Genomic DNA, 24,278 nt, shown 5'->3' on the forward strand with positions numbered 1-24,278 from the left:
CAGCCACACCAATCACACCGTATAACTTGTGATATACTAACCAGTTAACAGTATGAAAACAACATAGCATCAGTCCAAGACCGATGAAAACTATAACATAACCCTTATGTAAGCAAAACTATATACAAGTCTTGCAGAAGTAGTCCGCAGTTGGGACGGGCGCCCAGCATCCTCTACGGACTACGAGAAAAAGATTTACCGGTAGGTTTAAAATCTTATTTTCTCTTACGTCCTAGAGGATGCTGGGGACTCCGTAAGGACCATGGGGATTATACCAAAGCTCCAAAACGGGCGGGAGAGTGCGGATGATTCTGCAGCACCGATTGAGCAAACAGGAGGTCCTCCTCAGCCAGGGTATCAAACTTATAGAATTTTGCAAAGGTGTTTGAACCCGACCAAGTAGCAGCTCGGCACAGCTGTAGTGCCGAGACCCCTCGGACAGCCGCCCAAGACGAGCCCACCCTCCTAGTGGAATGGGCCTTGACCGATTTTGTTAACTGCAATCCAGCCGTGGAATGAGCCTGCTGAAACGTGTTACAGATCCAGCGAGCAATAGTCTGCTTTGAAGCAGGGGCGCCAACCTTGTTGGCCGCATATAGGACAAACAGTGCTTCTGTTTTCCTGACTCTAGCCGTTCTGGCCACGTACATTTTCAAAGCCCTGACTACATCAAGGGACTCGGAATCCTCCAAGTCGCGCGTAGCCACAGGCACCACAATAGGTTGGTTCATATGAAAAGATGACACCACCTTAGGCAAGAATTGAGGGCAGGTCCGCAATTCCGCTCTATCCATATGGAAAACTAGATAGGGGCTTTTATGAGACAAAGCCGCCAATTCCGATACTCGCCTAGCCGAAGCCAAGGCTAACAACATGACCACTTTCCAAGTGAGATATTTCAACTCCACCGTTTTAAGTGGTTCAAACCAGTGTGACTTAAGGAAACTCAACACCACGTTAAGGTCCCAAGGCGCCACCGGCGGTACAAAAGGAGGCTGAATATGCAGAACTCCCTTTACAAAAGTCTGTACTTCTGGGAGAGAAGCCAATTCCTTTTGAAAGAAAATGGATAAGGCCGAAATCTGAAACTTAATGGAGCCTAATTTTAGGCCCAAATTCACTCCAGTTTGTAGAAAGTGAAGGAAAGGGCCCAGATGGAATTCTTCCGGAGGAGCATTCCTGGCCTCACACCAAGAAACATATTTTCGCCATATACGGTGATAATGTTTAGCTGTCCCGTCCTTCCTAGCCTTTATCAGAGTAGGAATGACCTCATCGGGAATGCCCTTTTCCGCTAGGATCCGGCGTTCAACCGCCATGCCGTCAAACGCAGCCGCGGTAAGTCTTGGAACAGACAGGGCCCCTGTTGCAACAGGTCCTGTCGTAGAGGAAGAGTCCATGGATCTTCTGTGAGCATTTCCAGTAGATCCGGATACCAGGTCCTTCGTGGCCAATCTGGAACAATGAGAATTGTCTGTACTCCTCTTTTCCTTATTATTCTCAACACCTTTGGGATGAGAGGAAGAGGAGGAAACACAGACCGACTGGACCACCCACGGTGTCACTAGGGCGTCTACAGCTACCGCATGAGGGTCTTTTGATCTGGCGCAATACCTCTGCAGCGTTTTGTTGAGGCGGGATGCCATCATGTCTATCTGGGGCAGTCCCCACTGACTTGCAATCTGTGCGAAGACTTCCTGATGAAGTCCCCACTCTCCTGGATGCAGGTCGTGTCTGCTGAGAAAGTCTGCTTCCCAGTTGTCCACTCCCGGAATGAACACTGCTGACTGTGCGCTTACATGATTTTCCACCCAGCGAAGAATCCTGGCGGCTTCCACCATTGCCACTCTGCTCCTTGTGCCGCCTTGGCGGTTTACATGAGCCACTGCGGTGATGTTGTCTGACTGGATCAGAACTGGTCGGTCGCGCAGTAAGGTCTCCGCTTGACGTAGGGCGTTGTATATGGCCCTCAGTTCTAGGATGTTGATGTGAAGACAAGTCTCTTGACTTGACCAAAGACCTTGGAAGTTTCTTCCCTGCGTGACTGCTCCCCAACCTCGGAGGCTCGCGTCCGTGGTCACCAGGATCCAGTCCTGAATGCCGAACCTGCGGCCTTCTAGAAGGTGAGCACTCTGCAGCCACCACAGGAGAGATACCCTGGCTCTGGGGGACAGGGTGATCAACCGATGCATTTGTAGATGTGACCCGGACCACTTGTCCAATAGGTCCCATTGGAAAGTCCTCGCATGGAACCTGCCGAAGGGAATGGGTTCGTATGATGCCACCAACTTTCCCAGGACTCGAGTGCAGTGGTGCACTGACACCTGTTTTGGCTTCAATAAGTTCCGGACCAGAGTCATGAGTTCCTGAGCTTTTTCTATCGGAAGATAAACCTTTTTCTTGTCTGTATCCAGAATCAAGCCCAAGAAAGTCAGACGAGTCGTAGGAACCAACTGTGACTTCGGGATATTGAGAATCCAGCCGTGTTGCTGTAACACCTTCAGTGAAAGTGACACGCTGTTCAGTAACTGCTCTCTTGATCTCGCTTTTATGAGGAGATCGTCCAAGTACGGGATAATTGTGACACCTTGCTTGCGCAGGAGCACCATCATTTCCACCATTACCTTGGTGAAAATCCTCGGGGCCGTGGAAAGCCCAAACTGCAACGTCTGAAATTGGTAATGACAATCCTGTACAGCAAATCTCAGGTACGCCTGATGAGGTGGATAAATGAGAACATGAAGGTATGCATCCTTTATGTCCAGAGAAACCATAAAATCCCCCCCTTCCAGGCTGGCGATGACCGCTCTGAGCGATTCCATCTTGAACTTGAACCTCTTCAAGTATAGGTTCAGGGATTTTAAATTTAAAATGTGTCTGACCGAACCGTCCGGTTTCGGGACCACAAATAGGGTTGAGTAATATCCCCTCCCTTGTTGAAGCAGGGGAACCTTGACCACCACCTGTTGAAGACACAATTTGTGAATTGCATTTAACACTATCTCCCTTTCCGGGGGAGAAGCTGGTAGGGCCGATTTGAAAAACCGGCAAGGAGGCACCTCTTCGAATTTCAGCTTGTAACCCTGGGGAACAATTTCTATTGCCCAGGGATCCACCTGTGAGTGAACCCAGATGTGGCTGAAAACTCGAAGACTTGCCCCCACTGGGGCGGACCCCTGTAGCGGAGCCCCAGCGTCATGCGGTGGATTTTGTAGAGGCCGGGGAGGAATTCTGTTCCTGGGAACTAGCTGTGTTGTGCAACTTTTTTTCTGTGCCCTTACCTCTGGCAAGAAAGGACGCACCTCGTACTTTCTTGTTTCTTTGTGATCGAAAGGACTGCATTTGATAATGTGGCGCTTTCTTAGGCTGTGAGGGAATATAAGGTAGAAAATTTGATTTACCAGCTGTAGCTGTGGAGACCAGGTCCGAGAGACCTTCCCCAAACAATTCCTCACCCTTGTAAGGTAAAACCTCCATATGCCTCTTTGAGTCGGCATCACCTGTCCATTGACTCGTCTAGCAGAAATGGACATTGCGTTGATTCTAGAACCCAGTAGACTAATGTCTCTTTTAGCATCTCTCATATATAAGACAGCATCTTTTATATGCCCCAGGGTCAATAAAATGGTATCCTTATCTAGGGTCTCAATATCCGCTGATAAGGTATCTGTCCATGCTGCTACCGCGCTACAAACCCAGGCCGACGCAATCGCCGGTCTGAGTAAGGTACCAGAATGTGTGTAAATGGACTTCAAGATAACCTCCTGCTTGCGGTCAGCAGGGTCCCTGAGGGTAGCCGTATCTTGGGATGGCAGCGCTACCTTTTTGGATAAGCGTGTTAATGCCTTGTCCACCTTAGGGGAGGATTCCTACCGTATCCTATCCGTTGGCGGGAATGGATACGCCATAAGAATCCTTTTGGGTATCTGCAGTTTTTTGTCTGGAGATTCCCAAGCTTTTTCACATAATTCGTTCAACTCATGTGAGGGGGAAAGCTTACCTCAGGTTTCTTTCCCTTATACATGTGTACCCTCGTGTCAGGGACAGGGGGTTCCTCTGTGATATTCAAAACATCTTTTATTGCAATGATCATATATCGAATACATTTAGCCACTTTTGGCTGTAATTTTGCATCATCGTAGTCGACACTGGAGTAAGAATCCGTGTCAGTATCTGTGTCTACAATTTGGGATAGTGGGCGCTTTTGAGACCCCGAAGGTCCCTGCGATATAGGGACAGACATGGGTTGACTCCCTGGCTGTTCCCTAGCTTCAGCTTTGTCTAATCTTTTGTGCAATAAATTTACATTAGCACTTAAAACCTTCCACATATCCATCTAGTCAGGTGTCGGCGTTGCCGACGGAGACACCACACTCATTCTCTCCTCCTCCTCCCCCTGAAAGCCTTCCACCTCAGACATGTCGACACACGTGTACCAACACATCACACACTCAGGGAATCCTCTTATCTGAAGACAGTTCCCCCACAAGGCCCTTTGGAGAGACAGAGAGAGAGTATGCCAGCACACACCCAGCGCTATATGACCCAGGAAAAAACACTAAATAAATATATGTTTACCCAGTAGCGCTGTTTGTACATATATAAATGCGCCAAATCATGTGCCCCCCCCCCCCCCCCCCCTTCTTCAAAACCCTCTTTCACCGTGGTTAAGCAGGGGAGAGTCCGGGGAGCTTCCTCTCGGTGCTGTGCTGTGGAGAAAATGGCGCTGGTGAGTGCTGAGGGAGAAGCCCAGTCCCCTCGGCGGCGGGCTTCTGTCCCGCTCAAATATACTGAAAACTGGCGGGGGCTCATTATATATACAGTGCCCAACTGTATATATATATATTTTTGCCAGAAAGAGGTTTATATGCTGCCCAGGGCGCCCCCCCTGCGACCTTACAGTGACTGCCGTGTGTGAGGTGTATGGGAGCAATGGTGCACAGCTTCACCGCTGTGCGTTACCTCAGTGAAGATCATGAAGTCTTCTGCCGCCTTTGAAGTCTTCTTTTCTTCTCATACTCACCCGGCTTCTATCTTCCGGTTCTGTGAGGAGGACGGCGGCGCGGCTCTGGGACGGACGGCGAGAGGGAGACCTGCGTACCGATCCCTCTGGAGCTAATGGTGTCCAGTAGCCTAAGAAGCAGAGCCTTGAAACTCACAGAAGTAGGTCTGCTTCTCTCCCCTCAGTCCCTCGATGCAGGGAGTCTGTTGCCAGCAGGCTCCCTGAAAATAAAAAACCTAACAAAATACTTTCCGACAGGAAACTCAGGAGAGCTCCCTGTAATGCACCCAGTCTCCTCTGGGCACAGTAGTAAACTGAGGTCTGGAGGAGGGGCATAGAGGGAGGAGCCAGTGCACACCCATACCTAAAGTCTTTCTTAAAGTGCCCATGTCTCCTGCGGAGCCCGTCTATACCCATCGTCATTACGGAGTCCCCAGCATCCTCTAGGACGTAAGAGAAACAAAAAAACCACTGGGCAAAATAAATAAAATATTTCAATTTTTTTTTTAAACGCGGTAAGCCCCCCCCCCCCCCCCGCTTTTTTTAGCGGGACATTTTTTGGGCAAAACTGAAGTTACAGAGGTAACTTTGTCAGGCATATTATTATACAGAGACTGTCACATTAAGAACACAGAGCAAACAAATGTAGACTTCACACAATATACAGAAATGCAACTTTTTGCATGTTGGCCATGTGGAGAACACTAAAACAACTTTAGAAATACAAAAAAGGACACAACTAATAATTACTATTTTAAAGTAAAATCTATGTGGGGAATGAAATCATTTTTTTCCGCCCGATCCCCTGTCTAAAGTGATTGGGTGATACTCGGTTGTTTGTGCCAGCGGTCATAAATCACTGAGCAAGAAGAAGAAAAGTATAGGAAGCGTATAGTGCGCAACAAGCAGCTAGTAATCTCTTAAACTCCTATGAGATTCCATTCAATCCTCACCAAAAGTGCCAAAACATATAGAAAAATGGAGAATAAGACTTAACCAGCGCTTCAAGCAGTTTTCTCAACCAGATATGTCCCTTGTGCGTTCCCCGTTTGTAAGGTGGATGACATGCACAGAGGAAAAAATTCATATAGTGAAATACAGTTTAAAAACAAGTAAAAACAGGAGATGATTCACAGCATAAAAACAGATCACAACATAAAAAAATCCCAGAGCTTGAAACAAGTGCAGCGGGTAATTACCAGATTCGAAAGAAATGTGGCCAAACAGTTCTTAACAAGCATAAGGGTTAAACTGGGGAATTCCGGAATATCCCCAGTAAACCTGCTAGGTCTCACTGGAAATCGATCTTTTTCCTCCGCTGTCAATCTCGTTCAGGGCTCCAGGGATACCACCTCGCTAATCCGCAACTTGAGTGCTCTCGAGGTCCGGCCTACATACCATAATCCACACGTGCACGCAATAGCATAAACCACATTAGAGGTGTTGCAAGTAATAAAATCCATTATCTTGCAATCATGACCGTTAATGATTACTTCAGTAATTTTGCTATTCTTGCTTTGTATCCCACGGCATCCCAAACAAAGACCACATCGAAAAAACCTTTAGATTTAATCGTACTCATTGCTTTTTTCAAACCACTCAAGGTGCGGATTAGCGAGGTGGTATCCCTGGAGCCCTGAATGAGATTGACAGCGGAGGAAAAAGATCGATTTCCAGTGAGACCTAGCAGGTTTACTAGGGATATTCCGGAATTCCCCAGTTTAACCCTTATGCTTGTTAAGAACTGTTTGGTCACAGTTCTTTTGAATCTGGTAATTACCCGCTGCACTTGTTTCAAGCTCTGGGAGTTTTTTATGTTGTGATCTGTTTTTATGCTGTGAATCATCTCGGTATTTCACTATATGAATTTTTTCCTCTGTGCATGTCATCCACCTTACAAACGGGGAACGCACAAGAACATATCTGGTTGATAAAGTAACTGAGTGTCCATTACGTATCATACTGTACATGCTGCACCTGCGTGGAACAAGTTTAGACACATATAGCAGCGAAACCCAACCAAATTACTGGTCGCACTGCATTTGTGCACCCAAAAGCCAGACTTTTCGCAGATTTGTGCTCTCAACCTCAGGGGGGTGTGAGCAGAAATAACAGACACCCGCAGTACTCAAGCATGCCCCCAAAAAATTGAATTACCCACTATATGACTATAAAGGAGGGTAATCAATTAGCTCCAATAATTTCGGAGCTATTGAATTCGACCCCCCCTCCCCCACACCTGTGTATTCAATTGTGGGCCATTTTCGCCCATGTTTAAGGCATTTTCACCAATGCCTTTTCACTTTTTTTTTTATTCCCCCGTAAGAAGGCATTGGCAAAAATGCCTCAAAATCGCAGGTGGGAAAATGCATTATCCCCAAGTTTTTCGCTCCTGCTGGATTTTACACCTAGGCGAAAAAAACGGCCTTGCTATTGAATAGCTAAAATGCCTAGGCAAAAAGAAATGGTCCTAATTGAATACCCCCCTAAGGCTCATGGTAAATATTTACACCCATGCTTGCACTCTTCAATAAATATGCTACAGGAAAGATAGATAGTTAGGTTTTATTAACTATTGCCAAAAACCAATACGAATATTGTAAGCTTTGGAAATTCTATAACTGTACAAAAAAACATTCTGTACTTTTAATAAAATGATGTGGCCATACAAAATAATTCACCATGTTATCGTACATATATGCTTTTTTCCACATCAATTATTAAAAACCATTTATGTAGCACCAGCATGCACAGTTGCCCTTTACAGGTGAGAACATAACAGGAACAAAATGTGACAAGCTCAAAAGCTTATTATCGATCGGATAGTGTTTATTGAATATCCCAAAAATAAGGGGGATATAGAAAGTAAATGGAGCAAGCTGGGTGGGTGGATACGCAGGAATGTACAAACAATTTTTTTTTTCCAACAACATTAAGCGACTGCTTTCTTTAAATCAGCAAATCTAAATACATTTCCTGTTTAACTGTGGACACCAAGAAAAAAAAAAAAGGTGTAAAAGTGGTAATTTTAAAAGGAATAAACATCACACTTCATCCCATTAATCCACTCTAATACATTTTAATGATTACGTTTTTATGGTTTATTTACATTGAGACAAATGACTATTTCCGTCACATTTTTCACAATTACGATCATGAAAAATTAGCTTACTGGTAGTCCAGTATCAACAAATCTCTGACGTGTTCTGCACTTTCTTCTAATAAATGACACTCCTCCATAGAACTCTGTGGTTGTATTTATCATACGATTTCACAATCTATGATAAAGGTTTCCTGCAGGCTCCAGACTCTGGCTTTAGTCAGTCTGGCCTGATAAATCAGCTGACACACGACTAAACACGTTACAGTGCGGAGATGAAAACCTACTGAGGCAACTTTACATATGCTGCCGGAATGTTTTTTTTTTTAAGTTTCCATTAAACCAATAGCACCATAATTTTACTTAGTGTACAGAAATAGTTCAAATTCTATTTATAAAGATATAAATACAACTAAAATGTAGTAAGTGAGACATTGTGCTTAGATCACAGTTTAACCAGCTACAGCAACTGCTTTGAAAAGGAGCAACTTCCTATACAGTGAGAACGGTCTCCCGTTGGTACACATTCATTAAGGCACAGATACACTGAAAACTGCAACAACACAAAAATGTACAGATACATAACTGACATTCATAATACTTATTTAAAAGAAACACCACAATTTTCCAATGTGTTCATCAGTCTAGACCTTGCCCTTATGTTTCCTCTCTCCAAGGGATCAGTACGAGAAGCCGGCAGGCGGGATCCCGATGTTCGGAAAACAGTCGTCGGGATCCCGATAGCACATAAGCCGACAGGGGTAAGGAGTGCTATACCCTCTCTCATACCCACCTAACCCTCCCTACCTGCTGCCTAACCCTAACCTCCCCCTAACTGCCTAACCCTAACCTTCCCCACGTCAGTGCCTAAACCTAATCTCCCGTCACTGCTGCCTAAACCTAACCCACCCGGGCCACAGCCTAACCCTAACCCCACCTCCCCACTGCCTAACCCTCCCCCAGCAGCCTAAACCTAACAATAACCTCCCTCGCCCTGCGCGGCTTACCTCCTCAGCAGCGGTGTGTGAGGACGTTCGGCATCCCGGCTGTCGGGATTCCGATGCCAGGATACCTACCTATTTGGGATGCCGGTGTCGGAATTCTGTTTAGTTCCGGGATGCCACCGTCTGTAATCTGGCTGGCGGGATACTGACTGCTTCCCCTCTCCATAATATCCCTCAAACCAATAATACACACAAAGAAATAACCCCACCTAGTAGGCACTTACACCCCACGTGTCAGAATATGGTCTGACAGCACCCTACGTCCTGCGCATTGTCCTCTAGCTTGCAATGGGATAAGTACAACTGCTAACATGAACTAGAAACACCAGTTGGCTTTGATCTGTTCTTTATTACAAATACTTTTCCCATATATTGCTCACATACTGGAAATAATAAGAATTTACTTACCGATAATTCTATTTCTCGGAGTCCGTAGTGGATGCTGGGGTTCCTGAAAGGACCATGGGGAATAGCGGCTCCGCAGGAGACAGGGCACAAAAAGTAAAGCTTTACGATCAGGTGGTGTGTACTGGCTCCTCCCCCTATGACCCTCCTCCAAGCCTCAGTTAGGTACTGTGCCCGGACGAGCGTACACAATAAGGAAGGATTTATGAATCCCGGGTAAGACTCATACCAGCCACACCAATCACACCGTACAACCTGTGATCTAAACCCAGTTAACAGTATGATAACAGCGGAGCCTCTGAAAAGATGGCTCACAACAATAATAACCCGATTTTTGTAACTATGTACAAGTAATGCAGATAATCCGCACTTGGGATGGGCGCCCAGCATCCACTACGGACTCCGAGAAATAGAATTATCGGTAAGTAAATTCTTATTTTCTCTATCGTCCTAGTGGATGCTGGGGTTCCTGAAAGGACCATGGGGATTATACCAAAGCTCCCAAACGGGCGGGAGAGTGCGGATGACTCTGCAGCACCGAATGAGAGAACTCCAGGTCCTCCTTAGCCAGGGTATCAAATTTGTAGAATTTTACAAACGTGTTCTCCCCCGACCACGTAGCCGCTCGGCAGAGTTGTAATGCCGAGACCCCTCGGGCAGCCGCCCAAGAAGAACCCACCTTCCTTGTGGAGTGGGCTTTTACCGATTTTGGCTGTGGCAGGCCTGCCACAGAATGTGCAAGCTGAATCGTACTACAAATCCAGCGAGCAATAGTCTGCTTAGACGCAGGAGCGCCCAACTTGTTGGGAGCATATAGTATAAACAGCGAGTCAGATTTCCTGACTCCAGCTGTCCTTGAAATGTATATTTTTAAAGCTCTGACAACGTCCAACAACTTGGAGTCCTCCAAGTCGCTTGTAGCCGCAGGCACTACAATAGGTTGGTTCAGATGAAATGCTGACACCACCTTAGGGAGAAAATGCGGACGAGTCCGCAGTTCTGCCCTGTCCGAATGGAAAATCAGATATGGGCTTTTGTAAGATAAAGCTGCCAGTTCTGACACTCTCCTGGCCGAAGCCAGGGCTAGTAGCATGGTCACTTTCCATGTGAGATATTTCAAATCCACAGTTTTTAGTGGTTCAAACCAATGAGATTTGAGAAAGTCCAAAACAACATTGAGATCCCACGGTGCCACTGGAGGCACCACAGGGGGCTGTATATGCAGCACTCCCTTAACAAAAGTCTGGACTTCAGGAACTGAAGCCAATTCTTTTTGGAAGAAAATCGACAGGGCCGAAATTTGAACCTTAATAGATCCCAATTTGAGACCCATAGACAATCCTGATTGCAGGAAATGTAGGAATCGACCCAGTTGAAATTCCTCCGTCGGAGCACTCCGATCCTCGCACCACGCAACATATTTTCGCCAAATGCGGTGATAATGTTGCGCGGTTACTTCCTTCCTTGCTTTAATCAAAGTAGGAATGACTTCTTCCGGCATGCCTTTTTCCTTTAGGATCCGGCGTTCAACCGCCATGCCGTCAAACGCAGCCGCGGTAAGTCTTGAAACAGACAGGGACCCTGCTGAAGCAAGTCCCTTCTCAGAGGTAGAGGCCACGGATCTTCCGTGATCATCTCTTGAAGTTCCGGGTACCAAGTCCTTCTTGGCCAATCCGGAACCACTAGTATCGTTCTTACGCCTCTTTGCCGTATAATTCTCAATACTTTTGGTATGAGAGGCAGAGGAGGAAACACATACACCGACTGGTACACCCAAGGCGTTACCAGCGCGTCCACAGCTATTGCCTGCGGATCTCTTGACCTGGCGCAATACCTGTCCAGTTTTTTGTTGAGGCGAGACGCCATCATGTCCACCATTGGTCTTTCCCAACGGGTTACCAGCATGTGGAAAACTTCTGGATGAAGTCCCCACTCTCCCGGGTGAAGGTCGTGTCTGCTGAGGAAGTCTGCTTCACAGTTGTCCACTCCCGGGATGAACACTGCTGACAGTGCTATCACATGATTCTCTGCCCAGCGAAGAATCCTTGCAGCTTCTGCCATTGCACTCCTGCTTCTTGTGCCGCCCTGTCTGTTCACATGGGCGACTGCCGTGATGTTGTCCGACTGGATCAACACCGGTTTTCCTTGAAGCAGAGGTTCTGCCTGGCTTAGAGCATTGTAGATTGCTCTTAGTTCCAGAATGTTTATGTGAAGAGACGTTTCCAGGCTCGACCACACGCCCTGGAAGTTTCTTCCTTGTGTGACTGCTCCCCAGCCCCTCAGGCTGGCGTCCGTGGTCACCAGGATCCAATCCTGTATGCCGAATCTGCGGCCCTCCAATAGATGAGCACTCTGCAACCACCACAGAAGAGATACCCTTGTCCTTGGAGACAGGGTTATCCGCTGGTGCATCTGAAGATGCGACCCTGACCATTTGTCCAACAGATCCCTCTGGAAAATTCTTGCGTGGAATCTGCCGAATGGAATTGCTTCGTAAGAAGCCACCATTTTTCCCAGGACTCTTGTGCATTGATGTACAGACACCTTTCCTGGTTTTAGGAGGTTCCTGACAAGCTCGGATAACTCCTTGGCTTTTTCCTCCGGGAGAAAAACCTTTTTCTGAACCGTGTCCAGAATCATCCCTAGGAACAGCAGACGTGTTGTCGGAATTAACTGGGATTTTGGAATATTCAGAATCCACCCGTGCTGTTTTAGCACTTCTTGAGACAGTGCTAATCCTATCTCTAGCTGTTCTCTGGACCTTGCCCTTATTAGGAGATGGTCCAAGTATGGGATAATTAATACGCCTTTTCTTCGAAGAAGAATCATCATCTCGGCCATTACCTTGGTAAAGACCCGAGGTGCCGTGGACAATCCGAACGGCAGCGTCTGAAACTGATAGTGACAGTTCTGTACGACGAACCTGAGGTACCCCTGGTGTGAGGGGTAAATTGGAACGTGGAGATACGCATCCTTGATGTCCAAGGATACCATAAAGTCCCCTTCTTCCAGGTTCGCTATCACTGCTCTGAGTGACTCCATCTTGAACTTGAACTTCTTTATGTACAGGTTCAAGGATTTCAGATTTAGAATAGGTCTTACCGAGCCATCCGGCTTCGGTACCACAAATAGAGTGGAATAATACCCCTTTCCTTGTTGTAAAAGGGGTACCTTGACTATCACCTGCTGAGAGTACAGCTTGTGAATGGCTTCCAAGACCGTCACCCTGTCGGAGGGGGACGTTGGTAAAGCAGACTTCAGGAAACGGCGAGGTGGATCCGTCTCTAATTCCAACCTGTACCCCTGAGATATTATCTGCAGGATCCAGGGATCTACCTGCGAGTGAGCCCACTGCGCGCTGAAATTCTTGAGACGACCCCCCACCGCCCCCGAGTCCGCTTGAGAAGCCCCAGCGTCATGCTGAGGCTTTTGTAGAAGCGGGGGAGGGCTTCTGTTCCTGGGAAGGAGCTGCCTGTTGCTGTCTCTTCCCCCTTCCTCTGCCTCGTGGCAGATATGAATATCCCTTTGCTCTCTTGTTTTTAAAGGAACGAAAGGGCTGCGGTTGAAAAGTCGGTGTCTTTTTCTGTTGGGGAGTGACTTGAGGTAAAAAGGTGGATTTCCCGGCTGTAGCCGTGGCCACCAAATCCGATAGACCGACACCAAATAACTCCTCCCCTTTATACGGCAAAACTTCCATATGCCGTTTTGAGTCCGCATCGCCTGACCACTGTCGCGTCCATAAACTTCTTCTAGCCGAAATGGACATAGCACTTACCCGTGATGCCAGTGTGCAGATATCCCTCTGTGCATCACGCATATAAAGAAATGCATCCTTTATTTGCTCTAAAGACAGTAAAACATTGTCCCTATCCAGGGTATCAATATTTTCAATCAGGGACTCTGACCAAGCTACCCCAGCACTGCACATCCAGGCTGTCGCTATAGCTGGTCGTAGTATAACACCTGTATGTGTGTATATACTTTTTTGGATATTTTCCATCCTCCTATCTGCTGGATCTTTAAGTGCGGCCGTCTCAGGAGAGGGTAACGCCACTTGTTTTGATAAGCGTGTGAGCGCCTTGTCCACCCTAGGAGGTGTTTCCCAGCGCGCCCTAACCTCTGGCGGGAAAGGGTATAAAGCCAATAACTTCTTTGAAATTAGCATTTTTTTATCGGGGGCAACCCACGCTTCATCACACACCTCATTTAATTCTTCTGATTCAGGAAAAACTATAGGTAGTTTTTTCACACCCCACATAATACCCTGTTTAGTGGTACCTGTAGTATCAGCTATATGTAACGCCTCCTTCATTGCCAAAATCATATAACGTGTGGCCCTACTGGAAAATACGGTTGATTCGTCACCACTAGAATCAGTGCCTGTGTCTGGGTCTGTGTCGACCGACTGAGGCAAAGGGCGTTTTACAGCCCCTGACGGTGTTTGAGGCGCCTGGACAGGCACTAATTGATTGTCCGGCCGTCTCATGTCGTCAAACGACTGCTTTAGCGTGTTGACACTATCCCGTAATTCCATAAATAAAGGCATCCATTCTGGTGTCGACCCCCTAGGAGGTGACATCCCCATATTTGGCAATTGCTCCGCCTCCACACCAATATCGTCCTCATACATGTCGACACACACGTACCGACACACAGCAGACACACAGGGAATGCTCTTAACGAAGACAGGACCCCACTAGCCCTTTGGGGAGACAGAGGGAGAGTTTGCCAGCACACACCAAAAGCGCTATATATGACAGGGATAGCCTTATAATAAGTGCTCCCTGTATAGCTGCTTTAATAATATATTTTTGCCACAATTTTGCCCCCCCCCTCTCTTTTTTACCCTGTTTCTGTAGTGCAGTGCAGGGGAGAGCCTGGGAGCCGTCCTGACCAGCGGAGCTGTGTAAGGAAAATGGCGCTGTGTGCTGAGGAGATAGGCCCCGCCCCTTTTCCGGCGGGCTCGTCTCCCGCTCTTTAGTGGATTCTGGCAGGGGTTAAATATCTCCATATAGCCCCCGGAGGCTATATGTGAGGTATTTTTAGCCAAATTAGGTTTTCATTTGCCTCCCAGGGCGCCCCCCTCCCAGCGCCCTGCACCCTCAGTGACTGCCGTGTGAAGTGTGCTGAGAGGAAAATGGCGCACAGCTGCAGTGCTGTGCGCTACCTTTAGAAGACTGAGGAGTCTTCTGCCGCCGATTCTGGACCTCTTCTCGTTTCAGCATCTGCAAGGGGGCCGGCGGCGAGGCTCCGGTGACCATCCAGGCTGTACCTGTGATCGTCCCTCTGGAGCTAATGTCCAGTAGCCAAGAAGCCAATCCATCCTGCACGCAGGTGAGTTCACTTCTTCTCCCCTAAGTCCCTCGTTGCAGTGATCCTGTTGCCAGCAGGACTCACTGTAAAATAAAAAACCTAAGCTAAACTTTTCTAAGCAGCTCTTTAGGAGAGCCACCTAGATTGCACCCTTCTCGGCCGGGCACAAAAATCTAACTGAGGCTTGGAGGAGGGTCATAGGGGGAGGAGCCAGTACACACCACCTGATCGTAAAGCTTTACTTTTTGTGCCCTGTCTCCTGCGGAGCCGCTATTCCCCATGGTCCTTTCAGGAACCCCAGCATCCACTAGGACGATAGAGAAATAGGGGCAGATGTACTAAGCTTGGAGAAGTGATAAAGCAGTGATAAGTGGAAGGTGATAACGCAGCAGTCAGTCATTACAGGTTTGGAAAATGACAGTGAGGAGCGGATTGGCTGGTAGTTATCACGTTCCACTTATGTCTTCTTTATCACTTCTCCAGGCTTAATACATCTGCCTCTATATTTCCAGTATGTGAGTATATATGGGAAAGGTATTCGTGATAAAGAACCTCAATCAAGCAACAGTAGAACATCTCCATAAATTCACTGGACTATAAAGCCATTACCTTACCATACATACTTAATGGATTACAGCAACCACAATTTACTTAGCTTATTTTGGGTGCAATTTATAAAGAATGAGGCTATCTAGCGCATTAGTCCATTACCACTCCTGTTTCAGACAGGCAAATCATGTACATCAATATTGAAAGTGATCCAATATGATCCACAGCGGGATGCCAGCCACCACTATGATGGCAGTGGGGTGAGCGCTAGAAAGCCCCTTGCGGGCACGATGGCTCACTGCGCTCGCCACAGGATCTATTCTCCCTCTACGGGTGCCGTGGACATGCACAGAGGGAGAAAAGCCAGTGGCGCCGGTATTTCACCGCCTGTCGGGATTGTGACCTCGGGGATCCTGACAGGAGGTCTAGTGTTTGCCTCCTGCCCGATCCCTATACTAGTTTTAAAATAATGTAACAATAGTTATGATCTATAGTTTATCTTTTTCAGTTTCTCTATGTGTAACATGAAGAAAGACACAGATGCTTACATAGGAAACCCAATCCAATTCATGCCATATAGAATAATAAATTACTCACCGACTGCCAGGCCAAGCATTCCATGATCATGTATTCACAGCGCTCAAGGTGTTTGATCATGTCTTTTGTGAGACTAGGTTCAGCTTTAATAAAGCTCTCAATTACTTTGTAAAAGTCAAATGCTTTCTGCTCAAACACTTGGAGAATCCAAGGAAATGATATGGCAGTTTCTTGATTTGCCTGACTCTGGAAGAGGTTTCCTAGAACAAAAACAATAAAATAAATAAAAAGGCCAATTTTGTACTTAAGTGTTTATAATTATGGACTAAACTGACCAGATTAAATCACCATTGTATAATAAATACGTAATGTTCCCCAAACAACATAAGCCGGTATCCAATATGTCGCGGTAATTTATCTCGGCCAATTAACTCCCCCGGGGCAATCCAATTAGCCTCGATGCAGACAGTCATAGCCCTTACAGCCAGGTTTTCTCACAAAAATACATAGGTCCAGGAACTTGTCCCAGATCTTATGTATTTTCTGACGAAAATATATTTTTTTAAATTTGAAAAGAATGGGAATAATTGAATAGGGAAAATACAATAAAAAGGCGCTAATGTAAAAAAAGAAAAATTTGATACCAATTCATAATTTAAAACAGAATACCAAATAAAACTTGATTCCAATATATTACTTTCTAGGGGATGGTTGTTCAGGCTATATGCTATGCTACACAGGTGTAGCATACACCATAGGTTCTGTCCTTAGGACCCCAAACAGTTCAATGTTTCCAGTTCTCCTCACAAAGTCGCAAGTAAAATAATTCGCTCCACCTGTGGATCTTTGGAAATGTGTCAGTGAGTAATGAATACACCTGTGCACCTGCTAGTTGACCTGGAAAATGTGAACTGTTTGGGGTCCTAAGGACAGAGTTTGAGAACCACTAGCCTATCCCTGCTCCCGTCACAGGCCCTCTTCCGTTCCCATTGATGTGAAAGCAATCATCATGGAGGGCTATGATAATCCAGAGCAGTGCCTGTTGAATGCTCATATTAGTAAATCTATATCAATTTTTCACCTAAAAAATAAACAGGTCATAATCAGTATGTTTAGCAACAAACAACTGTGTGCAGAACTGTTGTTGTAATATGTATAGAATATATCAGCTTTTTCGTAAATACATTCAAAGTCCATTTCTGACCGTGCGGATTTATTGTGGGTAACTTACTTCTACAAATATCTGCACTATACAGCTGAGAAATCCCGCACTGTGGGCCCAGTTCAGGTTGGATCGCAGCAAGTGATCCAACCGCAAATATTGAGAAAAAGATGCGGGCGCCATCACAGCGCCTGTCCTGCGCATGGGCCACATTTTCTGAAGGCGGTGGGTGGTGTGTTATCGCCTATGCCCGTCAATCAGGCAATTGCTGTCGCGGGGTGCATGGTGGGGGGACGACATCCAGAGCTCCGTTTCCAGGGAGGAGACTGAGCATTGCGGGGGCAGTGTGTCGTGAAGGGGAAGGGGGGGGGGGGGGTGGAGGTGGCCAAGTGGGGACGCGATCACGGCAGCTGCGTGACGTCACACTCAGCCGCCATGATAAAGAACATGGCGGTGGGACTCCAGCAGGCGCAGCGCCGGCAGGAGGTTTCCTCAGTTTCTGCTAACAAACAGAAATTGCGATGCGTTCGCAATTTTTGCTTGTTGAACTGGGGGAAACACCGGTCAGCATGCTGGGCGGCCCCCCCAGCATGCGATCCGAAGGATTGCAAATTCTGCTAATTAGCAGAATTTGCAGTCCTTAATGAATAAGGCCCTGTATACGTAGATAAGATGCCACTCTCCTGGAAAGTCACAATTACAGTCCCCACAGCCCTGACACCTGACATTGTAGACATCCCCTCTGCATCTGCTAGGTTAGGTCTACAAAGTTGACAATTATGTCGTCATTTGTGTACTTCCCCTATGTTTTACATAAAGTACTCAAAGTTATGCATACCTATGTATAAAGACTGTAAACTATATAATATACAAATTAGAAACCTCAAAAAATAGAAACATATTGAAGCCTTTACTTACTTCCATAGATAGCCATGACGACTTCCACAGCACATGCCAAAAGACATGTATGAAAAATCTCATTATTCAACAGAACACTAGAGAAAGAAAAACAATGAGATGGTATAAACTTGTCAATAAACAAATAACAAGCAATACATAGTGTTACTAGCAAGGTACTGTAACTCAAAGCTGCACGGAGCAGCCGCATTCAGAGGGTTGCCGCACGCATGGTGATCCTGGAAGGATACAATTACATGGTGATTGACAGGCAACGGGTGTCCGGGTGTGAGGAGATCAGGAAACACACGCATGTCATGGTCTTTTTTGGAGCCGGAATATGTCGCCGCCTGCGTTTCCTGCATGTGGAAACATGGCGGTGGTGCCCCTGCCTACGCAGTCAACCTCTATTCGATTTGCATCGCAGGGCGGCGCCACACATGCTGGATGGCCTTGCCCTGAGTATATGGTCGCAGATTTTGCTGTGAGAGCAAAATCTGCGACCAACTCTAAATAGCCCCTTAAATTGGATTAATGGTTAAGACAATGGTTTCAAAATATAAAACCTAAGAGTACGTACATGGAATGGACATAGGCAGCCTAGCACTTGTCCTGAACTCCAACTGTGCGATCAGAAAAGAGAGACCTGGAGAAAACTCCAACTTTGGTCTATTACAAAGAACATTTTAAAATGCATGCATTCCTGGTTTGGCTCCAGTGAACTTCTACCCTAAGACATAGATTGCAAGGTGCCCGATTCATTGGCAATAGAAATTCTTTAGGCCTTTTTGCCACTTGTATAGATCCAAAAGATACCAGGAATAGAATCATGGAACTACAAAACAGGATTTTAATACCTACCGGTAAATCCTTTTCTCCTAGTCCATAGAGGATGCTGGGGTCTACTTCATGACCATGGGGGCATAGACGGCTCCGCAGGAGCCTGGGCACCCCAATACTTTTCAAAGGGTGTGAACTGGCTCCTCCCTCTATGCCCCTCCTCCAGACCTCAACTATAGGAACTGTGCCCAGGGAGACGGACATTTCGAGGAAAGGATCTACTTTAATACTAATGGTGAGATACATACCAGCTCACACCTCAACCATGCCGCACAACATGGCATTCAACATAACACACGCCAACAGGCATGAACCAATTACAGTAACATGCTGAAAACTAATAAAACACAACATGTGTAACTCTAATAAACAAAACTGCAGGTAAAGTACGCACTGGGACGGGCGCCCAGCATCCTCTACGGACAAGGAGAAAATAAGATTTTAAACCTACCGGTAAATCTTTTTCTCGTAGTCCGTAGAGGATGCTGGGACTCCGTAAGGACCATGGGGATAGACGGGCTCCGCAGGAGACATGGACACTTTAAGAAAGACTTTGGATCTGGGTGTGCACTGGCTCCTCCCTCTATGCCCCTCCTCCAGACCTCAGTTAGAGAAACTGTGCCCAGAGGAGACGGACAGTACGAGGAAAGGATTTTTGTTAATCCAAGGGCAAGATTCATACCAGCCACACCAATCACACCGTATAACTTGTGATATACTAACCAGTTAACAGTATGAAAACAACATAGGGGTATATGCAATTAGCGGCGAATCGCGGCAATTTTTCGGCCGTTTTTTAATACGACACAATTCGACCGTCTAATTTCGGCAAGTGGGTGCCGAAATTGACCATATTCAATAAAAAACGGATTAGACAGTCCCGCTGACGAAAAACGGACGATTTGACGGATTTTGTTCCGATTTTAAAAAAACGGGAAAAAACGCGAAAAAAAATTGCGTGGGGTCCCCCCTCCAAAGCATAACCAGCCTCGGGCTCTTCGAGCTGGTCCTGGTTCTAAAAATCCGGGGGAAAAATGGACAGGGGATCCCCCGTATTTTTAAAACCAGCACCGGGCTCTGCGCCTGGTGCTGGTGCAAAAAATACGGGGGACAAAAAGAGTAGGGGTCCCCCGTATTTTTTACACCAGCATCGGGCTCCACTAGCTGGACAGATAAGGCCACAGCCGGGGGTCACTTTTATACAGCGCCCTGCGGCAGTGGCATTAAATATCCAACTAGTCACCCCTGGCCGGGGTACCCTGGGGGAGTGGGGACTCCTTCAATCAAGGGGTCCCCCCCCCCAGCCACTCAAGGGCCAGGGGTGAAGCCCGAGGCTGTCCCCCCCATCCAAGGGCAGCGGATGGGTGGCTGATAGCCTTGAGAAAATTACAAGAATATTGTTTTTTTCCTGTAGTACTACAAGTCCCAGCAAGCCTCCCCCGCAAGCTGGTACTTGGAGAACCACAAGTACCAGCATGCGGGAGAAAAACGGGCCCGCTGGTACCTGTAGTAGTACTACTGGGAAAAAAAAACCCAAATAAAAACAGGAGACACACACCTTGAGAGTAAAACTTTATTTCACACCTGCCGACACACACATACTTACCTATGTTGACCCGCCGACTGTCACGTCTCCTGATCCGACGATCCGGGGTACCTGTGAATAAAATTATACTCACCTCAATCCAGTGTCCAGATATAAATCCTCGTACTTGGCAAAAAAAGAAAACGAACACCCGGACCAAACGTAGGAGCATTCCTGGCCTCACACCAAGAAACATATTTTCGCCATATTCGGTGATAATGTTTAGCTGTCACGTCCTTCCTAGCCTTTATTAGCGTAGGAATGACCTCATCCGGAATACCTTTTTCCGCTAGGATCCGGCGTTCAACCGCCATGCTGTCAAACGCATCCGCGGTAAGTCTTGGAACAGACAGGGACCCTGTTGCAACAGGTCCTGTCTTAGAGGAAGAGGCCACGGATCTTCTGTGAGCATTTCCTGCAGATCCGGATACCAGGTCCTTCGTGGCCAATCCGGAACAATGAGTATTGTTCTCACTCCTCTTTTTCTTATTATTCGCAACACCTTGGGTATGAGAGGAAGAGGAGGAAATACATAGACCGACTGGAACACCCACGGTGTCACTAGGGTGTCCACAGCTACCGCCTGAGGATCTCTTGACCTGGCGCAATACCTTTGTAGCTTTTTGTTGAGACGGGACGCCATCATGTCTATTTGGGGCAGTCCCCACCGACTTGCAATCTGTGCGAAGACTTCCTGGTGAAGTCCCCACTCTCCCGGATGCAGGTCGTGTCTGCTGAGGAAGTCTGCTTCCCAGTTGTCCACTCCTGGAATGAACACTGCTGACAGTGCGCTTACATGATTCTCCGCCCAGCGAAGAATTCTGGTGGCTTCCGCCATCGCCACTCTGCTCTTTGTACCGCCCTGGCGGTTTACATGAGCTACTGCGGTGACGTTGTCTGACCGGATCAGAACTGGTCGGTCGCGAAGTAAGGTCTCCGCTTGACGTAGGGCCTTGTATATGGCCCTTAATTCCAGGATGTTGATGTGAAGACAAGTCTCTTAACTTGACCAAAGGCCTTGGAAATATCTTCCATGTGTGACTGCTCCCCAACCTCGGAGGCTCGCGTCCGTGGTCACCAGGATCATATCCTGAATGCCAAACCTGCGGCCCTCTAGAAGGTGAGCACTCTGCAGCCACCACAGGAGAGATACCCTGGCCCTTGGGGACAGGGTGATCCGCTGATGCATTTGCAGATGTTACCCGGACCATTTGTCCAATAGGTCCCATTGGAAAATCCTTGCATGGAACCTGCCGAAGGGAATGGCTTCGTATGTCGCCACCATTTTTCCCAGGACTTGAGTGCAATGATGTACTGACACTTGTTTTGGCTTCAACAGGTTCTTGACTAGAGTCATGAGTTCCTGTACCGTAAATCTCAAGTACGCCTGATGAGGAGGATATATGGGAACATGCAGGTATGCATCCTTTATGTCCAGAGATACCATAAAATCCCCCCCTTCCAGGCTGGCGATGACCGCTCTGAGCGATTCCATTTTGAATTTGAACCGTTTTAAGTAAAGGTTCAGGGATTTTAAATTCAAAATGGGTCTGACCAAACCGTCCGGTTTCGGGACCACAAACAGAGTTGAGTAGTAACCCTTCCCTCTTTGAAGCAGGGGAACCTCGACCACCACTTGTTGAAAACACAATTTGTGAATCGCATGTAACAATATCTCCCTTTCCAGGGGAGAAGTCGGTAGCGCCGATTTTAAAAACCGGCGAGGAGGCACCTCTTCGAATTCCAGCTTGTATCCCTGGGAAACAATTTCTATTGCCCAGGGATCCACTTGTGAGTGAACCCAGATGTGGCTGAAAAGTCAAAGACGTGCCCCCACTGGAGCGGACTCCCTCAGGGGAGCCCCAGCGTCATGCGGTGGATTTTGCAGAGGCCGGGGAGGACTTCTGTTCCTGGGAACTAGCTGTGTTGTGCAGCTTTTTCCCTCTGACCTTACCTCTGGCAAGAAAGGACGATCCACGTACTCTTTTGCTTTTATTTGAACGAAAGGACTGCATTTGATAATGAGGCGCTTTCTTAGATTGTGAGGGAATATAAGGCAAAAAATTCGATTTACCTGCCGTAGCTGTGGAGACGAGGTCCGAGAGGCCCTCTCCAAACAATTCCTCACCCTTGTAAGGCAAAAACTCCATATGCCTCTTTGAGTCGGCATCACCTGACCACTGTCGGGTCCATAAGACTCGCCTAGCAGAAATAGACATAGCGTTTATTCTGGAACCCAGTAAACTAATGTCTCTTTGAGCATCCCTCATATATAAGACAGCATCTTTTATATGCCCTAGGGTCATTAAAATGGTATCCTTATCAAGGGTCTCAATATTCGCTGATAAGGAATCTGTCCATGCTGCTACAGCACTACAAACCCAGGCCGACGCAAGTGCCGGTCTGAGTAACGTACCAGAATGTGTGTAAATGGACTTCAAGGTAACCTCCTGCTTGCGGTCAGCAGGATCCTTGAGGGTAGCCGTATCTTGGGATGGGAGCGCTATCTTTTTTGATAAGCGTGTCAATGCCTTGTCCACCTTAGGAGAGGATTCCCACCGTCTCCTATCCGTTGGCGGGAATGGATACGCCATAAGAATCCTTTTGGGAATCTGCAGTTTTTTGTCTGGAGTTTCCCATGCTTTTTCGCATAATTCGTTCAGCTCATGTGAGGAGGGAAAGGTGACCTCAGGTTTCTTTCCCTTATACATGTGTACCCTCGTGTCAGGGACAGGGGGTTCCTCTGTGATATGCAAAACATCTTTTATTGCAATAATCATATATCGAATACATTTAGCCACTTTTGGCTGTAATTTTGCATCATCGTAGTCGACACTGGAGTCTGAATCCGTGTCGGTATCTGTGTCTACTATTTGGGATAGTGGGCGCTTCTGAGACCCCGAAGGTCCCGGCGACATTGGGACAGACATGGGTTGACTCCCTGACTGTACCCTAGCTTCAGCTTTGTCTAATCTTTTGTGCAATAAATTAACATTAGCACTTAAAACAATCCACATATCCATCCAGTCAGGTGTCGGCGCTGCCGACGGAGACCTTACATTCATACACTCCCCCTCCTCCTTAGGTGAGCCTTCAACCTCAGACATGTCGACACACGCGTACCGACACACCATACACACACAGGGAAGCTCTTTTCTGAAGACAGGTTCCCCACCAGGCCCTTTGGAGAGACAGAGAGAGAGTATGCCAGCACACACCCCAGCGCTATATGACCCAGGAAAAAACACAGAATGTTTACCCAGTAGCGCTTTTCAAGTATGTATATGCGCCAATTATGTGCCCCCCCTCTACTTTAAAACCCTCTTTCACCGTGGTATCAAGCAGGGGAGAGTCCGGGGAGCTTCCTCTCAGAGGTGCTGTGGAGAAAAATGGCGCCGGTGAGTGCTGAGGGAGAAGCCCCGCCCCCTCGGCAGCGGGCCTCTGTCCCACTCAAAATTCTTAAAAACATGGCAGGGGCTCTTTATATACATGTACAGTGCCCCGCTGTACATGTATATATGTACATTTGACACAGGAGAGGTTTATATTGCTGCCCTGGGCGCCCCGCCCCCCCCTGCGCCCTGCTTCACTGCTGTGCGTTACCTCTATGAAGATCAAGCTGTCTTCTGCCGCCTCTGAAGTCTTTTCCTCTCATACTCACCCGGCTTCTATCTTCCGGCTCTGCGAGGACGACGGCGGCGCGGCTCTGGGACAGACGGCGAGGGTGAGACCTGCGTACCGATCCCTCTGGAGCTAATGGTGTCCAGTAGCCTAAGAAACAGAGCCCTGAAACTCAGAGAAGTGGGTCTGTTTCTCTCTCCTCAGTCCCTCGATGCAGGGAGTCTGTTGCCAGCAGGCTCCCTGAACATAAAAAACCTAACTAA

The 24,278-nt window shown here is 47.3% G+C and overlaps 1 protein-coding gene across 1 annotated transcript in view; it reads right to left on the bottom strand.

The window, feature by feature from the left end:
- Positions 1–24,278, bottom strand: part of RB1 (RB transcriptional corepressor 1) — a 593,146-nt gene that overhangs the window by 259,520 nt on the left and 309,348 nt on the right. The window contains exons 16-17 of the mRNA XM_063952790.1: positions 17,991–18,067; positions 15,971–16,170 (exon numbers count right to left, since the gene is read on the bottom strand). Coding sequence (XP_063808860.1) covers positions 15,971–16,170; positions 17,991–18,067 — 277 coding nt within the window. The remainder of the gene's footprint in view (positions 1–15,970; positions 16,171–17,990; positions 18,068–24,278) is intronic.

The sequence above is a fragment of the Pseudophryne corroboree genome, chromosome 2 (genome assembly GCF_028390025.1).
Source record: "Pseudophryne corroboree isolate aPseCor3 chromosome 2, aPseCor3.hap2, whole genome shotgun sequence".
Classification (NCBI taxonomy): domain Eukaryota; kingdom Metazoa; phylum Chordata; class Amphibia; order Anura; family Myobatrachidae; genus Pseudophryne; species Pseudophryne corroboree.